The sequence below is a fragment of the Fundulus heteroclitus genome, chromosome 11, assembly GCF_011125445.2.
Source record: "Fundulus heteroclitus isolate FHET01 chromosome 11, MU-UCD_Fhet_4.1, whole genome shotgun sequence".
NCBI classification, from domain to species: Eukaryota; Metazoa; Chordata; class Actinopteri; order Cyprinodontiformes; family Fundulidae; genus Fundulus; species Fundulus heteroclitus.
The window spans coordinates 5,862,614-5,885,278 of NC_046371.1; the positions used below are offsets into that span (position 1 = coordinate 5,862,614).

A 22,665-nucleotide genomic window follows, 5' to 3' on the forward strand; every position below is an offset into this window, starting at 1 on the left:
AGTTTTCTTACTGTTTTACAAAATATTATCATTATTGTACTATTATATTACTTTTTATTATTTTTATTATTATAGTATTTATGCATCAGTTAATGTAAACATGAACTGTACTATATAATTCAGTATAAATATATATATAGATATAGATATATCTATATATATATATATATATATATATATATATATATATATATATATATATATATATATATATAAACTTTATTTTCTTTCAACTGCACATTAACAATGTCATTTGAGCAAAATGTTGTTGCAGGACTCCGAGTAAAAACAGAAGGCAAAAGGGAAACATCATATTTAAAGGTGTTTGTTAGAAATGTAGCAGCAAACCAAAAAAGACATTTCACATGTACAGAAAAGTTATGTATAAGAAAATAGAAATAGTGCAAGTATACGTAGCGGCGAGATGTATTGTAACAATGAACAGACCATAAGATGGTGCAGATAGTTCATAAAAAGAAACCGAAACTGTTTCACTTGGTGAAGTGATTTACTGAAATAGATTAACTTTTCCTAATAATGTTCTAATTAATTGAATATATGCTGTAGATATAGCAGGTCAAATAAATACTGAACAATCACTACTTTTATAAGTATATATATATATATATATATATATATATATATATATAGTACAGCTTAAAAACACTCTCCCAACAACCATCACAACCAAGCCTGGGCGCAATCTGGAGGTGTGCGTCCTTTTCCGCAGCTATGAGCCCTGCTCCAGTGCACGGCCTGCTTGTGCCAGTTTCTATGTGGAAGGGCCCTGAGAGTGATTGGCATGAGACCAGAGTTCTCCGATGACCAATCTCTGCAGGTTTGCACCATCTCCACTGGACGGATACCCTGCCATCGTTGCCATGATGCTGGCCCAGGCGCCACCGCTGACTCTAAGTTATCAAAACAACAAACCAACCAAGACCACTATCAGGCATCTTACTCCATCTCTCAAAGCGGGGCCCGCATAACCCCAGAGGGCTCACCGAAAGTGTTTTTTAAACTGGTTTGAAGAAAAAAATATGTTGTTTTTAAAGATAAAAATAAATACCAGAAAGCTCTTGCAGTGGCTTTAAAGATAATTACGTTCCATCTGTCTTTTAAAAAAACATTTTAGTGTGTTTTATGGTCTACTGAGTGTGTTTCCTTTATGAGGAAATGTTGCTTTAAATCAAAAGACCTGGCACAGGGCTTGATTGTTGCTCACAATAAATACAATGAAATCTATAAAGCTCCTGTTGCTTCAGAGTAAGACGGCGCTATCAGACTCATGATTAAACTTTTTTTTTGCCGCACGCTTGTTCGCTCAGGGACATCGTATTTCTCCTCAGTTATCCAGAGTGTGCTGGAGCAGATTGTTAAATCAATACTGCAGTTACCTTTCTTTCCTCAGCAGCTCCTGGCTGATGCTGACCAGCTGGCCAGATGCATCATGGGACTTTTTGGTCACGGCCTCCAGCTCGGCCTCCAAGCGCACCTTCTCCTTGGCTAAGGCTTCCGCCTTCTTTTCCCCAGAGCGAACTTTACTTTCCAGGCCTAATGCAGAGGGAAGATAGAGTAACATTTTTAATTAATTATTTTTTTTATTTACAGCATTTAAACATATTTAAACATAGTTTTTATTGTTCCTCTGACAATAGAACAAGTTCACTGCAAAAACGGATCTAAAAATAAGTAAAATGTTCTTAAGGTTAGTGTATTTATCCTTGATTTGAGCAGGTGAATAAGATTATCTGCCAATGGAACGAGTATTTTTACCCCTAAAATAAGATAATTAGACATCCTGCACTTGAAATAAAATGATGGAGATGAATTGTTCCTATTTTAGGTGCAAAAATATTATTCCATTGGCAAATCATCTTATTTACCTGCTCAAATCAAGGACAAATAGACAGATTTTAGGAACATTTTGCTTATTTCTAGTTCCGTGTTTAACGAAAGGTGCAAACACGCTAAAGCACACTGGTTAGAATTAGAGGCTTCTTGTTCTGCGTTTAATGCCATTAATTCCTCCAAGATATAAAAAATGCAACAACAAAAAAAATGATTCACAAAATTAACACAAAACAGCAAAAGAAATTCCCCAATAGTCACGCGTGTATTTGCTACAGGTATTTAAAACCCAAACCTCCGTCAGAGCTCCTGCTTTACAGTAGAAACACAGTTTAAAGTTTAAAGCTTAAAGCAGCTCACAGAAAGTTGGACCTCGCCTGACTGAGTCAGCATTTTGGCACTTTGCATAGCTTTTACACAAAGTTTATTATTTACAGACGTTAGGCCACTATCAGAACCACCTGGGCTTCCTGAACCCTTCAGCAGAACCACAGGCTGATCTCCTCCATGCAACGCCGCATTGATGCAGGAATTCATGCAAAAGGAGCCCAGAGTATAGAAATGAAAATACTTTTCAGAAGCCCGAAATTTGCGTTAAAAATATCCTTTTTGTTACTGATGTTATGTAAAATTAAAATTTTCTTAGACACTGAATTTTGGTTTTGCATCATCTGTAAGCCACAATCATCAAAATGAGGTGATTTGTGTAACAAATCTATTAAATATTCATCTTATTTCATGATTTTATTTTATTAAGAAATATGTTCTTGTTTTTAAATGAAGTATATGTAATATAAAAACATGCCTCAGTATGAGGTATAGAGATAAATTCTTATAGAAACCAGCAGGAATCACGCAGAGGACGGCAACATTTACCTCCAATCTGTGATTTTAGAGCTTCAACCTGGGAAGTGAGGGTAGAGACTTCTTTTTCCCTTTTCATCAGCTTCTCCATTGTTTCTGAGGAAGAAAAAAACAAGCAAACAAAGCAACAGCCTTGTCTTAAAAGTGCAGTTTCTGACCAAACCATAGCAGAGAAATTATTTAAAATGCTCGGCTTCAAAACGTCCGCTCAACTCTCTGGGTCACTTTTATCAACCATCCAAAACGGAGACGTTGGCGTCATATTTTTTTATTTTTTCTGTGGTAACATTGCAGTAACTTCTTCCTATAGTTTATGTTTGCTCCCTAAATTGAGGATTAATAGGAGAAAAACATACTGTCAGCTTGACAAGGCAATACTTGTTGTCTGTCTTTACGTTAAAGGTGCTGTGACATAAACCATTTTTATGCAGTTGATATTGCTGCATATGTAAATTATCGAACGAATTTCATTAAAAATAACGTCACGTTGTTGTTTTTTCAGGCCAGATTTCCCTCCTCAGTAAAAAGGGTCGGGTACATTAATGACATGCAGCTCCACACTGTAAAAACGGAACTAAAAATAAGTAAAATTTTCTTAAAATTAGTGTATTTGTCCTTGATTTGAGCAGGTAAATAAGATGATCTGCCAATAGAATAAGATTTTTGCACTTAAAATAGGAACAACTCATCTCCATCTTATTTCAAGTACAGTATATCTAATTATCTTATTTTAGGGGTCAAAATCCTTATTCCATTGGCAGAAAATCTTATTTACATGCTCAAATCAAGGATAAAAAGACACATTTTAAGAACATTTTACTTATTTTTAGATCAATTTTTGCAGTGCATTCTGATTGGCTACGACCATATTTGGAAAACTGGTCAAACTCGCCCTTTGGCATTCACTTTTGACACTTTTCACACGGCCCCAAAATTATATCCCCAAAACCTCAGAAAAATGAAACTGGTTGTCATGAACCCTTTAACTCTTTATTTCAAAGTCTTCCTATACTGCGATTATAAGGCTTTTAAATTAAAAACTGAAACTGAGAAAAAAAAAACGTCTGTGCTCCGCTGGACCCCAGAGATTAACTAATATATTATAAAATAAATTATTTCAATTTCAAATACTCACATTTAAATATTCATAGAAACGATGAATACAATTCAGCCTTTAATAATTTTTGCATTTGTTTGACTTTGAGGTGGGTTTACTCTTGTCCGCACAGGTGCCAAATTTTACGTACAGATATAAAAACGTAAACTTGTCCACCGGTGTTTGTCTCATTGCGCCTGAAACAAAAGGTTTTTCTGCAGCCATCAATGAGCTGTTAGGACTCGTCAAAGTAGGTGGAAAAAACCTGAAACAACGTCTGCAAACAGTCCACAAACATGTTGGACAGGGGAAGCTTTACATTAGCTTGAGTTTTTCACTTTTCAGATGAACTGAAACAGTTTGCTGGAAGTCCTGCACTGCAAAAACCGAGCTAAAAATAAGTAAAATTGTCTTGAAATTAGTGCATTAATCCTAGATTTGAGCAGGTAAATACGATTATCTGCCAATGGAGTGAGTGTTTTGACCCCTAAACTAAGATAATTAGGTATGCTGCACCTGAAATAAGATGATGGAGATAAGTTGTTCCTATTTAAGTGCAAAATATCTTATTCCATTGGCAGATAATCTTATTTACCTGCTCAAATCAAGGACAAATACACTAATTTCAAGAAATTTTGCCTAATATTTAGTTTAGTTTTTGCAGTGTGTGTTCTGGCCTGTCTCGATAGGAGGTATGGGCCGGTATAAGATCACAACCTGTCGGTACAGGATCGCAGTGTTCGAACAGATATTTGAAACATAATATATACAAAACGGTCTAATTGTGCGTAGTTCACACGCGGAGATCGGAAACTTCCTGAAATCATGACAAGCAGAAATTACACTGCAAAAACGGATCTAAAAATAAGCAAAATGTTCTTAAACATAGTGTTTTTGTCCTTGATTTGGGCAGGTAAATAAGATGATCTGCCAATGGAATGAGTATTTCTACCCCTAAAATAACATAATTAGACATCCCTCACTTGAAATAAGATGATAGAGATGAATTGTTCCTATTTTAAGTGCAAAAATATTATTACATTGGCAGATAATCTTATTTACCTGCTCAAATCAAGGACAAATGCACTCATTTTAAGAACATTTTACTTATTTCTAGTTCTGTTTTTGCAGTGTACAGGACACGTCATGACAGTCTAGAGTTCGCTGCTAGAAATAGTTTCCAAAGACTTTTGCAAGGCTTTATTTTAGGATTTAAAATAAGACGCAAACAAAACCCCCTCCAGACCCAACCACATAAAGGAGAGAGAGAGGGGGGGGGGGGGGGGGGGGGTGAACTAGCAGGTGAACTGAGTCCCAGTCACCCCCAGAGGTTAATAAGCCTCGGCGTCATCAAGCCAAAAACGCTGAATTGTTTTTTTTTTTAGAAAGGATTGCAGAGATAAGGAGCTGGAAATAAAACCCAGGAGAACCATGGGAGTTCTGAAACGCTGTTATGCGAATAAATTGTTGTAAATACCTTCAATATTCTGCTTCAGCTTCATCTTCTCATCTGAAATCTGATTATCTTCTATCATCTGAAACAGAGCAGGAGAGACGTAGAGTGACAACAGCCCACACGACGGAATAGAGCGAAGCTTTCCTTCTCCTCGGCCGCTTACGTTTGCATCGTGAGGCGTGAAGCGGTCGGCCTGCACCGCCTGGAGCTGGTTGGCCGTCACCCTCAGCTCCTCCTCCAGTTTCTGGATCTCCTCCTTGCTCTCGGCCTGGGCCTTCTGCAGAGCCCGGTAATCCGTCATCCTCTTCTCCGACAGCTCCAGTCTGTCGCGCAGCTCCGTCGCCGCTTTGTCCCGCTCCGCCTGGAGCCTCTCCATCTCCGCCAGCCTGGCCTCCGCCCTCTGCAGCTTCTGCGAGGCCTCGCTCAGCGCAGCCTTGCCGCTCTGGGCCTCCGCGTCGGCCGGCTGCTCTCTGGCCTCCTGCAGCCGAGCGCAGAGGTCCTCGCGCTCCTTGGTCAGAATGGCGGCTTCGATCTTGTGCTTGGCCTTCAGGTTCTCCACCTCCAGCTGGTGCTCCATCTTCAGGCTCTCCAGCGTGGCCCTCAGCTCCTGGGCGTCCTGCTCCTGGCCCTGTGGAGCAGACGGACCTCTGCTCAGCGACGCCTTCAGCTCCTCCAAGGATCTCTGATGGTCACTAACTAAAGAGTCGAACTTAGCCTGCGCGGGATAACAGAACAACCTTATTTATAGGCTGAAAAGAATTAAATCGTTCAGATACTTCTCATAATCTACACTGCAAAAAGGAAACTAAAAGTAGGTAAAATCCTCTTGAAATTAGTGTATTTTTCATTGATTTGAGCTGGTAAATCGGACTATTTGCCAATGGAATAAGATTTTTGCACTTAAAATGAGAACAATTCATCTCCATCATCCTATTTAGAGTGCAGGATATCTACACTGCAAAAATGGATCTTAAAATAAGTAAAATGTTGTTAAATTTAGTGTATTTGTCCTTGATTTGAGCAGGTGAATAAGATTATTTGCCAATGGAATGAGTATTTTGACCCCTAAAATAAGATAATTAGACATCCTGCACTTGAAATAAGACAATGGAGATGAGTTGTTCCTATTTTAAGTGCATAAATCTTATTCCATTGGCAAATCATCTTATTTACCTGCTCAAATCAAGGGCAAATACACAAATTTTAAGAACATTTTACTTATTTTAAGTTCCGTTTTTGCAGTGTTTAACGAAAGGTGCAAACACGCTAAAGCACACTGGTTAGAATTAGAGGCTTCTTGTTCTGCTGTGTAATTACCTTATTTTAGGGGAAGAAATTGTGATTCCATTGGCAAATAGTGTTATTTAGCTGCTGAAATCAAGGAAAAATATACATATTTTAAGAAACTTTTACTTACTTTTAGTTCCCTTTTTGCAGTGTAGAAACAATCTTCCATTTACTAAACCACACTGCAAAAACAGAACTAAAAATAAGAAAAGGTTTCTTAAAATTAGTGTATCTGTCCTTGATTAGAGCAGGTAAATAAGATGATCTGCCAATGGAATAAGATTTTTGCACTTAAAATAGGAACAACTCATCTTCATGATCTTATTTCAAGTGCAGTTTATCTAATTATCTTGATTTAGGGGTCAAAATACTCATTCCATTGGCAGATGATCATATTTACCGGCTCAGATCAAGGACAAAAACACTATGATTAAGAACATTTTGCTTATTTTTAGATCCGTCTTTGCAGTGCAAACCCTACACTGCAAAAACTGATCTAAAAATAAGTAAAATGTTCTTAAAGTTAGTGTATTTATCCTTGATGTGGGCAGGTAAATAAGACTACCTGCCAATGGAACGAGTATTTTTACCCCTAAAATAACATAATTAGACATCCTGCCCTTGAAATAAGATGATGGAGATGAATTGTTCCTATTTTAAGTGCAAAAATATTATTCCATTGGTAAATCATCTTATTTACCTGCTCAAATCAAGGACAGATACACTAATTTTAAGAACATTTTACTTATTTCTAGTTCTGTTTTTGCAGTGTGTACCCTAAGCTCTACGATCGGACCAGAAGAGCAAATGGTAACAGACTACCTTCCAGGAGTCCATCATCTCCACGTTCTCCTTGGTGGCTCGCTGCACTTTCAGCCTCATCTCGCTGATCTCGGCGCTCTGTTTCTCCACCATCGTCCTCAGCGAGTCCACCTCCTGCTGGCTGGCCGCCAACGCCGCCTCGTACTTCTCCTTCAGCTCGCTGCTCTCCCTGTGGTGCTCGCGGCCCGCCGTCAGCAGCTGCTCGCGCAGGACCAGGGTCTCCGGCCGGGCGTCGGCCCCCGCCGCCTCCGGCTGGGCGCTGGCGTCGACCCGTCTGAGCTGACCCTGGAGGTCCTGGACCTCGGCTCTTCGGAGGGCGAGCTCCTCCTCCAGCTGCATGATGCGACTCTGCTCTTCTACCGTGGTTTGCTGGTTGAGACAGAAGACAGGACCAGTCACCGATTCTGAGAGGCTTCCTTTCAGCGGTTGAGGCTGAAGAGTGTCCTACTGCGACCGGAGGAGCATAAAAAAAACAACAACAACCTGCAGTTCAAGGAGATTTCTGAGACGGGGAACGAGCAGAGATCAGGCTTTAGGACGTCGGAAATCAAAGAGAAACTGCACTGCAAAAACGGATCTAAAAATAAGTAAAATGTTCTTAAAATTTGTGTTTTTGTCCTAGATTTGAGCAGGTAAATAAGATAATTTGCCAATGGAATAATATTTTTGGACTTAAAATAGGAACATTTCATCTCCATCATCTTATTTCAAGTGCAGGATGTCTAATTATCTTATTTTAGGGGTAAAAATACTCGTTCCATTGGCAGATCGTCTTCTTTACCTGCCCAAATCAAGGATAACTACACTAACTTTAAGAACATTTAACTTTTTTTTAGATCCATTTTTGCAGTTTAGGGTTTGCACTGCAAAGACGGATCTAAAAATAAGCAAAATGTTCTTAAAATTTGTGTTTTTGTCCTAGATTTAAGCATGTATATACAATTATCTGCCAATGGAATTAGTATTTTGACCCTTAAAATAAGATAATTAGACATCCTGCACTTGAAATAAGACGATGGAGATGAGTTGTTCCTATTTTAAGTGGAAAAATCTTATTCCATTGGCAAATTATCTTATTTACCTGCTCAAATTAAGGACAGATACACTCATTTTAAGAAAATATTACTTATTTTTAGTTCTGTTTTTGCAGTGCGCTGGAGGGCTTGCAAAGACTTGAGGCAGTAAAAATGCATCGCAGTGTATACAAACGACAGATAAGATATGTGGACAGCGACAGATTGGTCAACTTTTGGCTCCTTCTCGTGTTCAAAGAAGATCCGATGGTTAGTTTTAAACAATGTTGTCCCATAAGAGTAGAGAGATGAGAGCGTTTTCCTTCTAAATTCATCAGAAACAGCCAAACAAAATCTAAGCTGTGACCAAATGACTCGTTTATAGAAACATTTGCGTAAGAAAAGGAGGCACAAATATGCAAACTGACCAAAAAACAATAACTGCACTGCAAAAAGGGAACTAAAAGTAAGTCAAATTTTCTTGAAATTTTGTTTTTGTCTTTGATTTGAGCAATCAAATAAGGTTATCTACCAATGGAATTAGTATTTTTACTCCTAAAATAAGATAATAAGATATATTCACTTTAAACAAGATGATGGAGATGAGTTGTTCCTATTTTAAGTGCAAAAATCGTAGTCCATTGGCAGAAAATCTTATTTACCTGTTCAAATCAAGCGCAAATACACTAATTTAAAGAAAATTTGACTTACTTTTAGTTCTCTTTTTGCAGTGTGAATGCAAATACAACATTTAACCAGCGTTTTTGTCTCCTGAGGGGAACTGTGCCTTATATGTGACGTTCTGCTGCTCCTCAACGAGGTTAATTAAGAGCCCGTTTACAGGCTGCAATCCAAAACAGTGAACCCGGAGGCGCTTAAAAGCACACCAGGTGATCATTTTCTGTGGGATTATGACTCTAAAGCAACGTTTTACACCGCTAAATTTCCTCCATATTAATGTAAAAGCACTCATTAAGTGAGCTTTACGTCTTTTTCATCGCTGGTGTCAAAATCTTGCTGATGCGTCCAACGGTCTCCTTCCTGGCAGCCATAACTGAACTCTTTTGTTTTATATTCGTTATACAGGGGGGGGGGGGGACTGGCACCAGCAGGACGATAAAAGCTGAGAGACATTAACGTTAAAGTCAATGCGTCGAGAACGAATGATCAATGTGTCGCTGTCCGTTTTGTGCAAGAGTCAAGAGAAGCAGAAGATGAGAGAAGGCCATATTTTCATTATCTAAAAGCAGCCAAGCAAACGTGAGGAAGCCAACAAACCTGCAACAAAGCGTTGCCCTACACACACACACACACACACACACACACACACACACACACACACACACACACACACACACACACACACACACACACACACTTGTATCCAAACAGAACCAGAAGAAGATTGAGGACCTGCTGCACAGCGAGCAGCACAACCGTGTGATCGAAGGCCGAGCGCAGAGTTTTACGCTGTTTCGCCCGAACTTTACCCCCCCGATACGGAAACACAGGAAGGAAGCAAGGAGAGAGAAGAATCTGTGCGGGGTTAATGTCGCCGAGAGCATCTGAAGTCGAGAGTTGAGACAGCTCAGCAGCGGATCAAAGCCAAAAACAAGATGAAATCTTTTTTTTTTTTGTTTTTGTTTTTTTCACCTTGGTTCTGTTGCCCAACCTCAAGGATCCTGCAACATGACTGCGCCTTCCCTGTTGACAGAAGCAGGAATGAAGCGTTTCAAAGTGTTTTGTTTGTCTTTGAAGCCTTAAGGATAAAAAATAAAATGAAAACGATGAGTATATGGAGTGACTACTAGTTTATAATTAATGAGACTCTCACTGGGAGGTGCAGCACAGCATGTTAAGGTAGTGCACAGGAATTAATGCAAATTGTCTCTAGGATTTGTCCCAGAATCAGCCACAAACTTTTAAGTTTTAAAGAAACTACATAAATACACACACTGCAAAAAGGGAACTAAAAGTAAGTACAATTTTCTAGAAATTAGTAAATTTATCATTGATTTGAGCAGGTAAATAAGACTATTTGCCAATGGGATTAGTAGTTCTAGCCCTAAAATAAGATAATTAGATATTCTGCACTTGAAAGATGATGGAGATGAATTTTTCCTACTTCAAGTGCAAAAATCTTATTCCATTGGCAAATAATCATATTTACCTGCTCCAATCAAGAAAAAATGCACTAATTTCAAGAAAAATTACTTAATTTTAGTTCCCTTTTTGCAGTGCATAAATGGTTGTGGAGCGAAAGGATATTCATCCTAGACAGCATATTAAAAGTAATCTATAAAGATGTCAGTCTGCTTGTTATATGATTGTGTCACTTTGTTTTATAGCTTATATTGGTAAGTCCAGCTTTATTTTACGAAAGGACAAAGGAAACGATCAAATCTGGAATCTGATCCCCGCAACAAGCTGAAATAAATTAGAATATAATGTATATAGCTTATCCAGCAGAGATGGGATGTGCTTTGAAAGAATCCTCAACCACTTCAAAATTCAGTCAAAATACTTGCTGTGTTTTGTGGGGTAAAAAGATTTGGAGCGCCTGACTCCCTTCAGGCTAAAGTAAAATGTTTAATGTGGGTCACCTCAGGTGGCATTTGATTATAGCAAAATTAGGTTGTTTCTAATGGGAAAACTGGGTGCAAAAGCCCCTGTTTTCTGTAACGGTGTAGCCGGGAATAATCTTGGAAGGCTGGAATCATCCAGCAGAAGGTGGTTTCAAAGAGGAAAAAAGCCCCAATTCACTGTAAGCTCTAATTTCTCTGCTCACCATCTGACCCGTTTTCTGCAATTTATTAATGACTCTGATTTCTACAATTACACGGCGACGCAAACATGCCGATAAATCCACCGCGTTAGAATACATGGTGTCTATTTTTGTGTCTGACAGCGGCTGGCCTCGCTTCACAATCCACACATTGACCTTCTTTTAAAAACACAGCAAGCGCAACAGTGAGAAACAGAGAAGGAACACTTTGTTTTTCCACAGACGTCCTTGTCCTGAAAACATTAAGTCTCTCTGCGGATGAGAAGATGAGTTCTGTTAAACATTTCTAACCTCTTTTCCAGTGTCGTCTTTCTTCCAGACTGCCACCAGCTGTCAGCTAATATTTCTGCTAATCTTTGAGAATCCCCTGCTTTTCACTCAGGCTCTGATTTATACGTTTACAGTTACATATTTTCTTGGTAGTGCCATTGCAGGGGTATAAATCTTATCACAAACCTATTTTAAAATCAGCGGCCTTTAGTTTGTGTGCTTTAGCCTTCTCTCAGTCGTCCCAATTTTGCTTATATTAAATATGTTAAAATAAAGAAAATCTGTTGCCAACAGCCACAAAATGCTGGGAACTGAAACCTGAAACTTAGAAATAGAGAAAACTTTTGTTTTGTGCTTTTCTTATCGCCCTTATATTTATGTAATAGCCATTTAAAATTAAGCTAGTAAGATAAGCTAAGCTAAGCTAAATTTACTCCTGAAAAGAAAAGCTAAGCAAGCTAAACCAAAATAGAATAAACTAAGCCAAGCTAAATTAAAGATAGGTACATAAGTAAAACTGAGCTCAGGAAACGCTAAATAAGCTAAGCAAAGACAAAGTAAAATGAATTAAACCAAGATTAAATTAACTTAGCAATAAGTGACATGAGCCAAACTAAGCTAATTCAAGACAGCGTTTTATCGTCTACTAATTCAAAAACAAAGCACACACAATCACATATAAAAGATATGTCAAATATAGTTAAAAATCAGTTGCCTACTTAGTAGTTTTAAAAAATAATACTTGCGTTGAAACCGATTTGTTTGAAAATGACAGGACCAAAAAATATTATTCACATTTCCAATTGTTAAATTAAAGGACCCAACAAACCAACAAGAATAGATTTGAGCTTCATTGCAGTTTTAAAAACATCACATTTTGTTTTCTTTAAGATCAGACAAACAAGTGAAATTGGTCATGATTAGCAAAAATAAGACAAGGTAATAAAAAATAAGATTAATTACATAACATTAGTAAAAACTACTTGTTTTAATCTTGAGATGTTTTGATCTAAACGTATCAACCAAATAAATCATTCATTCATTAAAAAAAAAAGGGGGGGGGGGTCTCATCAAAAATAAAATAAGATAAAATACGCCAAGGTAAACGTGGGTAATCTAGGATGACGTAAGATAAAATAAGGTAATCTAAGGTGAACTAAGCAAAGGTAAAATAAGTTAAACTAAGCTAGGGTGAACTAAGCTAAGCTAAAATAAGTTAAACTAAGCTAGGGTGAACTAAGCTAAGCTAAAATAAGATAACCTAAAATAAGTTAAACTAAGCTAGGGTGAACTAAGCTAAGCTAAAATAAGTTAAACTAAGCTAGGGTGAACTAAGCTAAGCTAAAATAAGTTAAACTAAGCAAGGGTGAACTAAGCTAAGCTAGAATAAGATAACCTAAAGTGAACTAAACTAAGCTATAATAAGATAACCTAAAATAAGTTAAACTAAGCTAGGGTGAACTAAGCTAAGCTAAAATAAGTTAAACTAAGCTAGGGTGAACTAAGCTAAGCTAAAATAAGTTAAACTAAGCTAGGGTGAACTAAGCTAAGCTAAAATAAGATAACCTAAAGTGAACTAAACTAAGCTAAAATAAATTAGGATAAGCTAAGGTGAACTGGGCTAAGCTAAAATAAGATAACCTAAAATAAGTTAAACTAAGCTAGGGTAAACTAAGCTAAGATAAAATAAGATAACCTAAGGTAAACCAAACTAAGCTAAAATAAATTAAGCTAAACTAAGGTGAACTAAGCTAAGCTAAAATAAGATAACCTAAGGTGAACCAAACTAAGCTAAAATAAATTAAGCTAAGCTAATGTGAACTAAGCTAACATAAAATAAGCTAAGCTAAAATAAGTTAAACTAAGCTAGGGTGAACTAAGCTAAGCTAAAATAAGATAACCTAAGGTGAACTAGACTAAGCTATAAGAAATTAAGCTAAGCCAAGGTGAACTAAGCTAAAATGAAGAAATCTAAGTTAAAATGAACAAAGCTAAGATAAAATAAGCTAAGCTAAAGCAAAAACTGAACTAAGATTGGCTAAGTTATATTAATACTTTATCAGGCTGCACTGCGGCGTGGTTGGTAGTACTGCTGCATTTGTTTGGTATGGAGTTTGAACGTTCTCCCCCTGCATGCATGGGTTCTCCCGGGTACTCCAGCTGCTTCCTAACAGTCCTAAACATGAACATCTAAACTGCCTTTAGGAGTGAATGTGTGTATGGTTGTTTGTTTGGCCTATGTGTCTCTGTGTTTCCCTATGACAGACTGGGGTCAAGGGTCTATACCCCGCTAACTTACCACTGGAGAAAGGTGCCAGAATGACCCTGTAAGGATACGCAGATATAGACAATGTATACATGGATAGATGATATGATATTGTTGAAATCACCAATTTGCCTTTATTATTAGGTTATTCCTTGACTAGATACACGGAAAAAAGCCGAGTTGACGAAACAGACCGAAAATATGTTTATAATATGACGGTTACAGAGCTAATGTAGCTCAAATTGATATTCTGCAAGTATATAAACAGCCGTTCTCAGGATTAAATTAAAATGTGGGCACTAAAGGCAGACAGGACATGACTGTAACCAGTGCAGCTTATTTTAAATGCCTTTGACAAAGAAGCAGAACAACACAGGACAGGAAGCACAGGCAGCGGGCTCATGCTTTTTACCCTTCGCCTCTGTAATTCTTTCAGGAGCGCCTCTGCTCTCGATTGTTCGAGCAGCAGACTCTGCTCAAGCTGACGAATGTGGGCATGTTCCAATTTCGTCTGAGTCTACAGAAAAACACAAAGACACAGACAGAAAAAGGAAAGAGAAAAGGAAAGGCTGAAAGGGAAAAAGACGAATGCAGATCAGAGAGGAATGACTTGATCAGAGCGTAGCTGAAGATCATTCGAGGTCGGATTTCGTTCCCTCAGCATTTCGCAGATCCCATTCTGTTTTTATAGCCGATTAATACAGAAGAGACGCCAGTCCTGCCTCTTTAATGATTTAATGTTTGAAGATGTCATTCACAAAGTACAATAAAGTATTAACCGAGGGCTTCAGTGATTTTTTCACCATTAATATTTGAGATTCTTTGAAATGTATTCTTGGAAGTCGGTTCTCAGTTGCTAGCTTGGATCTGTGGCATGGATAAACTGTTGAATTTTAATAAATTTTCACATCAAATAAAAATTAAAACGTAAAACAGAAAGACGTTTTAGCTAAGCATACACATCTGAGTCTGCCGGGTTTAATTCCTCTCCAAGAGGCCTGAATTTTGTCCAACGTCTAACAAAAATAAATCTAAGGATGCACATACTGAGAATTACATGTAATACCAGTCAACGGATATTATTTATCAAACAACAATTAGGCCAACATGGAAAGGCAGTATGTAAAAAAGAGGGAAGACATTTGTCACGATCCTTGGGTGTTAGGTTTCAGGTTTCCATTGTGTTTCTGTTTTCACCAATTTTCTGTTGCTTATGTTCCGTAGGTGTTGCTTTGTTGCTTTATTCCTTTGTGCTTAGTTTTCTAGTTTGTTCTTGTGTTTTTAGAATAATCTGGGTTTCTGTGTATCTCTAATCAACTCTTTTTATGTTAATTACTCTCCCCTTCCTCAGCCTCCCTGTGCTCCATCTGCTCTGCTGCTATACAGTATCTCCTGATTGATTCACCGGTATTCAATGTCATTCTCCACCTGTCCCTCAGTATAAACGCTCATCAATTCCCATTATTCCCCGCTGGATTGATTAGTTTACATGCCTCATTCTCCTATACATAACAACCATACTACCCTTTTCTATGGCCCATGTCCTGTTTTTATTGTGCTGCGCTGTACCTTTTTGTCTTTTATGCTAATATCAAATTATCCTTCACTTCATGTCTCTGCCTCTGGTTTCAAATGCAATTAGGGCCTTCTAAAAACTTTATATGACAACATCAGCAAAGACCTTGATCATTAATCTGGTAAATGTTATTAGGCCATTTCTAAACTATTATTCACTAGTAAAAACGTTTTCAGAGAGCAGCCAATATTTGTTCCAGCAAATTCAAGCCAAGATCAGAATGTACAAAAAAAAAAAAAAAAAAAAAAGGAAAAATCCAAGCGCTTCATTTCAGAGTCTAGATGCCTCAGTTAACATGTCATGACAGGACAACTGGAAAAAAAGGCTGAACATGTATGACTTGTTTGCATGGGCTACCAAGGCTTTAGAAAAACTTTATCTAACGGGAACGCAGGACGTCTGGAATGAGACAAACCAAAGTAGAGATGTTGTGGCTGGTTGGGATTGTTTTGCAGCTGCGTGCCCTGTGCACCTTGCAGTTATCGAGTCAACCATGAACTATTTTGTTTATCATATTATTCTAGGGGAAAATGGGAAGTCTTTGTTTGACCGCTGAAGCTAGACTGAAACAGGTTCACTGCAAAAACGGAACCAAAAATAAGTAAACTTTTCCTAAAATGAGTGTACCTGTCCTTGATTTTAGCAGGTAAATAAGATGATCTGCCAATGGAATAAGATTTTTGTACTTAAAACAGGAACAACTCATCTCCATCGTCTCATTTCAAGTGCGGGATGTCTAATTATCTTATTTTAGGGGACAAAATACTCATTCCATTGGCAGATAATATAATCTACCTGCTCAAATCAAGGACAAAAAATCAAATTTTAAGAACATTTTACTTATTTTTAGGTCCGTTTTTGCAGTGTTCCTGTAAATTACGAAGAATGTCGAAAAAGAAGACTCGTGCCAAACTTTCTCCATATTTGTTGCAGCTAGAGGTGGTTATAAAAGCTGTTGGATCATGGCATTTACTTAGTTTTCTACACACATCTTTTAGATTTTTGGCTTCCTTTTTGTTTAAAAGGGCCAAATGGTTTGGGATCTGTTGTGTGTTTTAGTGTAAATTTCACTAAAGAGCACAAACAGGGAGATCTTTGGTTTTAAGATGTCTGTACACTGCAAAAACGGTTTTAAAAGTAGGTAAAATGTTCTTAAAGTTAGTGTATTTGTCCTTGATTTGAGCAGGTAAATAAGATTATCTTCCAATGGAATGAGTATTTTGACCCCTAAAATAAGATAATTAGACATCCTGCACTTGAAATAAGATGATGGAGATAAATTGTTCCTATTTTAAGGGCAAAAATCTTATTCCATTGGCAGATCATATTATTTACCTGCTCAAATCAAGAACAAATACACAAAGAACATTTTACTTCTTTTTAGATCTGTTTTTGCAGTGTAGGAGTCTTGTTATGAAGTGCAGGTTCCTGGTGCATTGTGACATGAATTTGTGCAGCTGTTGTTACAGTTTTCCAGTCTGCATACACAAACATATTAACATGAACGCTGTTCTGTTGGTTTCTTTCCAGCATCAAAAAATAAAAAAGTACCATTCGACCATAAATAAAGGCTGTTTTCAAACAGCCAATAATCCAAGGGAAACCATTCCTTTCTAAGAAGGAAACAAAACTGTCTTTTTAATTTTTCACTGGTAAATTAAAGTTCGGAGGAGATTCTTATTGAGGTGCAGCAAGCGTTCAGTTTTTACCCGTTTAATTAAGACAGCCTTAAAATCTCACGTGTCATTAACTGTATCTGTCTACTTTTACATTTCTTGTACATTAATTCCTTCCACACAATGCGAGGCTAATTAGGAATATTAGTGTTTTTTCCCCCCCTAAAACTAAACTATTGTGTTAATGAACAGTTAAGATGCCACCAATTCTAATGAGCAAAGCCAGCGACATCCAAAAGCAACATTTTAAAGCGGTCAGCTGTGTATCTAGGAAATGTATCTTTCTTTGCCACATAACTGAACTAATCTGACCCAAATGAAATGCCTGCAAATAGTCCTTTAATAGAATTTGTTTATCTGGTCCAAAGACTGGATCTTAACGTTAAGCAGCAGGATTGTCTCTAATTTAACAGCTAAGCTGAACGTTAACGAGTTGCATGGGTATTTTCTGCTGATGATTACCTCCAGGTCTCCCTTGGTGATGGACTCTTCTTCCACTCTGAACTGGAGGTCCTCCACTTTCCTGTAAACATTTGAAATGTTGCTCGTTAAACGGGAAGCCAAGGATTAAGTTAGGTTAAACTACTCGAAACAGCAGGACAGAACAATCAGAAAGCCAATTTACCCGCTCAGTGCAAGTAATTGACTTGACTTATTATTATTATTAAAAAAAAAAAAAATACATCTTTTGACCCAGTCGTCATGAAAGCAGACTTTATGCTTATTGTCTTCACTCTGAGAGTGAAAAAACCCCTGACTTAAAACAACATCCTATTTGTGGTTTTAATACATAATTTTTCAGCAGAGTGATTAAAGCGACTAAAGTAAACACCTGAGGGATAAACATAGAACAATAAAGTAATTAAAAGACCCTCGCAGACGATTCACCCCTTAGACATTTCATACCCATGTTTGGCCATTTTGTCTTTTCCTTCTTCCATTTCATAACCTTAAACCTACCATTTTTCAACAATTTTGCTTCACTATTGTATATGACGTTATGTTTTTTCTTGGGAATTAAGTATTTAGATGCATTATGAAGATAAATAAATACTCAAATCTCCTTTATTATTTTAATTGCACGCTATTTCCTGAAGATTATACATAACACCCTGTTTCTATTGGCTATAATACAGATTCCACTGCAATTCCATTTTTGGAAATATGCAAAAACTACTGCAGGGATCTAGTTTGTAGACATTTACTAGAGTCATATGATCACATTTCCTCACAGCAGGTGTCCAACATGTGGCCTGGGCACCATTTGTGGCCGTAGGAAGCATTTTGTTTGGCCCAAATTTTGCACATCAGCAGAGGTGGGTAAAGTGGTTGGTGACTTCCTTAATTTTTTTAAGCAAAAGGCTTTTACTGACAAATAAAAATCTCCTTGAAATGGAAAATGTTAAGTGTAGCAAAACATATTTGTCTTTAATTAACCAAACTTCTTGCTTTAATTTTAATTTTATAGTATATATGACAATTTACAGTACTTGGCTGCAGAAAGAGCCTTTTGGGGGAAATTAAAATTCTGCATGTTAAATTTATCATAAAGCAGGAAGATAATAAAAATGTAAAGGTTCATTTCAGCATTTATAAGATAACAGATTATATATTATTTTAAAAATCCCATTTTTGTGGCCGGTGACTACTTTTTGATATCTGTCTGTGTGGCTAAAAGTTTGGATACCACTGCCTTTTAGTGTTATATATTCATTCATTGCTTTTCCATGAAGGGTCACTGGTATCAATCTCTAGCAGTCATTGGGCCTCATGGTACACCCTGGACATGTAGCTGGTCTATCAAAGGGCAACATAGAGACACGAAGGACTAACAACCATGCACTCAATCATATCTAAGAGCAATTAAGAGAGACCAATTAACCTGACAATCATGGTTTTGGACTGTGGAAGGAAGCCAGACAAACCCATGCATGCACAGGGAGAACATGCTAACTCTATGCATAAAGACCCCCAGCCTGGGATCTAGACCCAGGACCTTCTTGCTGAAAGGCCACAGTGCTACCTACTGTACCATCATATTCAGATTACAGAAAATAAGTAAATCACTGACTGTCAAAAAGTGGGTAAAAAAACATCAAAAAATGTCTGATGCCAGGCAGCTCCTATTTGTGCCCATGAAGTTGGGTAATGCTAAATCAAAAGTTGGACATTTTTGTTCTAATTCTAATAAATCTACTAATAAAAAGTCTCTAAAATCAGAATTCAGCTTTGAAAATCAAGGAATTTCTTTTCAAATTCAGTTGACGAAATCCGACATGGCTGCCCTGAGTGCAAATACATTATTTCACAAACATTTAACCAAAGATGGTTAAGTTCACTCCTGAAACTTGTTATCAGGGCATCAACCCTCCAGACCACTCAGGTCTTCTGGCTCCAGCCTGCTCTGCAGAACCAGAACCAGAACCAGACATGGAGAAGCAGCATTTAGTTCCTATGCTCCACTGATTTGGAACAAACTTCCAGAAAACTGTGAAAGTGCGGAAAGCCTGAGTTCCTTTAAATCAAGATTAAAAACACATTTGTTTAGGATTTTAACTGTTCTAGTTAAACTGTTTCACTGAAACATCATTAGCTCAAGTCTGTAGTCCAACTGTTTTTAAAATCATTGATATTTGCTTTAAGTTTCCATTTTCCTATGTTTTATTTTGTTTAAATTTTTTCGACATTTTATTCCAACTGTTTTTATTTTCCTACGTTTTAATCATGTAAAGCACTTTGCGTTGTCCTTGTACTGAAATGTGCTCTACAAATAAATCTCCCTTTTCCTTGAAAAAAAATTCTGACTCCTAAACTATTTGTTACGCTAAGCTAAGCTAAACTAAGCTATGCTAAAATAAGCTAAGCTAAACTAAACTATGCTAAGCTAAGCTAAACTAAGCTAAGCTAACCCTGTCCTGACCTATTTGTAACAAACTAAAAATGTTAGCCTGTTCCTTCTTCCTCCTTCGGCTCGTTGTTGGTGTTTTTCTAAATGTGGGAAATTGAACCAAAAAAAAAAAAAAAAAAAAGGACCAAGAACAGACCGGCTGCGGTTGCTCTTTCTAATCACTTCGTTTTGAACGGCGCGGCGTGTGAGCGACATCACCTCTTCTCCTCCTCCAGCTGATTGGCCAGTTCCAGCTTGTCCTTCTGCGTGCTGGCCAACACGACCTGGACCTGCTGGAGGGCGCTCTCGTTCTCTGCAACATACTGGGGACACCAAGAAGACGGCTGACTCTGAGTTAAACGCACCGGGCGTTAGCGTACTGCGCGGGGCCCGAGACGGGGCCGCGGCCGTACCTGGACGTGCTGCGCCTTCAGGACGCTCAGCTCCTTCTCCACCTCGCAGATGTGGCTGGTCGCTTTGGCCACCTCGGCTCGCTCCAGGTCCCTCTCGGCCAGCAGCTGCTCGATGTGCTGCTGCTTCTCCTTCAGGGCCTCCTGGAGCGCCGTGGTGCCCGAGATCTTGCGGGCGTAGCGGGACGACGTCTCCGTCAGCTTGAAGCGGGAAGGAGGATGGAGCATCAGTGAGACGTCGGAGAGATGATGGGAAGGTGTTGTATTTAGGGCTGGGCGATATGGATTAAAAATTAAATCTCCGATTTTATCATACCAAATCCGATTAATCGATTTTTTTCCTACCTTTTGTTTCATAAAAAGAAATTAAAGAAATTATTTTAAAACCTTGCCTTTATGTCAAGCATTTCGTCAGGGAGTTGACCTGAATTCAAAGTGCAACTAAAAACAAGCTGTGAAACATGCTTGTAAAACAAGATGGCAGCCGTGCCATTATAAACAATTAAAATATAACAAAACATTTGCTGCTAGTGGTATTACACATTGAGCTAAGAACAGGCTTCACTGCACTTGTGAACTTCGAACTAAGTTAAAAAAAAAAAAGTAAATAAGTAAATGAAGTACCTCGTATTATGGTAAAAAAAAGTTTCCACTTAACAATATTTTGACAATACATTTGCCTAAACATATATTCAGCATCACATGCTGTTCTCTTCGTGGAAACCCAATGAGTGTATTGGCAAAATAAAATCCAGATTTTCCAAAACTGAAATCTTAAAGAATTGTAAATTCGAATTAATCGATTAAATCGATTTATCGCCCAGCCCTAGTTGTATTAGAGTTTAATATCACAATACCATGATAAAATACACGTTAATGATGATAAAAAGACAACCTTGCACATGACTCAGCATTCTGAAGGGGTTTTTTATCCTGTTTAAACTCAGACATTTAGCTTGGTAGGAAAATTAAAAGATCCCCTGAGCAAATATACCCCAAAACCGGACTGAATAATTCCTCACAGGACCTTCGGCGAGCTCCTGCAGCTGCTGACATGAAAGTGATCAAGCAGAAAGAGACCTCACACCTTTAGCTGGGGAAAAACATGAAGGCCAGACTGAAGTTTGTCAGAGAGAACACTGACAAAGGCAAGTTCTTCTGTAATAAGGTTCCTCGGACAGACGAATCTAAAGCAACATCATTTGGGCATCAGAGCGAAGGACTTGGTTGACATATACCAAATACAGCATCCTGGGAAAAGCAGCTCACGCCCACTGTGAAGCACGGCGGTGAAAGTGTCATGGATGGCCACAAAGAAGCTACTCCTCTCCCAAAAAAACGACCAAGAACGGACAGAAAATCTGTGGGAAGTTACAAGATGGACGGCAGACGACTGGTGCAGAGGTGTCTTCATTAATGACTCCTGATTGTTTGGGAGGTCTGGAGAAGACAAGCTGAGAATTCCCGAAAAAAAATAAAATAAAAAAGATTTGTGCTGCTGGCCTTTGGATGATCCAGTATCTGTAACGTGTCTTACAGATCAGAAAACTGACATTTTGGAACCTAACAGCGAGTGAGCAGCTCCATGCGGACCAGAATGGGTCACCGTCAGTCAGAAGTTGTTCTCTTCGATAAAGAAAAACCCTGAAACCTACCTATTTTCTCCTCTGATTCTTTAATATACCACATAAACGTATGAGGAAAAGAAGCTAAGGTTGCAAAACAACCAAAGACTTTAGAGGTGACCATTCAGCATCATCTCTGTCGGACTGGTCTCCCATCAGCCTCATGCACGGAGCTGGAAGTTGTTTATCATCCCTGCTCTTTTTACAGTTGTTTTACTCTTAAATATAATTCATTGGTGATTTCATGCATAAATATTCATGCACATTTTGCCCATCACCCTCCTCAGTTGCAGACTTCTCTAATTTCATGAATTTACGTTGTAAATTTGCTCTTTTACTGCTGGTACACCTGAATTTCCCCACTGCATATGACTATAAACGATTTTTTTTTTTTTTATTTAACAGCACATTTCTTGAAGATGTTACAAACTGCAATATATTACTTGTCCTCTAGAGGGACCTCTTTTCAAAGGTTAAATTTCTGCAATTCTTCTGTACTTCTTCAGCAGAATTGCAAAACACAAAGTAAGTTTTGTTAAAAAGTTTAACCGAGAATAAAAAGGGGTTTTGGCAAAAACAGAATATATATATATATAAAAAAAAAAAACAGTAGTAAATGATGCTTAGTGAGCAAAGCAATTCATTTATGATTATGGATAGCCTCCATCAGCTAGAGATAAATAATCTGTTTTTTGTTTTTTTTGCAGGATCTATATTTCTGCACCTACAAATTAGACGTGCACATAATAGAAAATACGCTTTTCTTTAGTACTCAGCTAAA

At 37.9% G+C, this 22,665-nt stretch overlaps 1 protein-coding gene across 5 annotated transcripts in view; it reads right to left on the bottom strand.

Annotated features, from left to right (window-relative positions):
• The window catches only part of clip2 (CAP-GLY domain containing linker protein 2), a 58,907-nt gene that overhangs the window by 6,040 nt on the left and 30,202 nt on the right, over positions 1-22,665 (bottom strand). For 2 of the 5 annotated variants that reach the window (XM_036142780.1, XM_036142781.1), the window contains 9 exons: positions 20,263-20,460; positions 20,069-20,172; positions 17,425-17,485; positions 10,043-10,093; positions 7,377-7,745; positions 5,431-5,982; positions 5,289-5,346; positions 2,728-2,811; positions 1,398-1,554 (listed from right to left, as the gene is read on the bottom strand). In XM_036142780.1, coding sequence (XP_035998673.1) covers positions 1,398-1,554; positions 2,728-2,811; positions 5,289-5,346; positions 5,431-5,982; positions 7,377-7,745; positions 10,043-10,093; positions 17,425-17,485; positions 20,069-20,172; positions 20,263-20,460 — 1,634 coding nt within the window. Of the gene's footprint in view, positions 1-1,397; positions 1,555-2,727; positions 2,812-5,288; positions 5,347-5,430; positions 5,983-7,376; positions 7,746-10,042; positions 10,094-14,122; positions 14,228-17,424; positions 17,486-20,068; positions 20,173-20,262; positions 20,461-22,665 lie in introns of all 5 variants that reach the window. The other 3 variants (XM_036142783.1, XM_036142784.1, XM_036142782.1) reach the window with 3 other exon arrangements.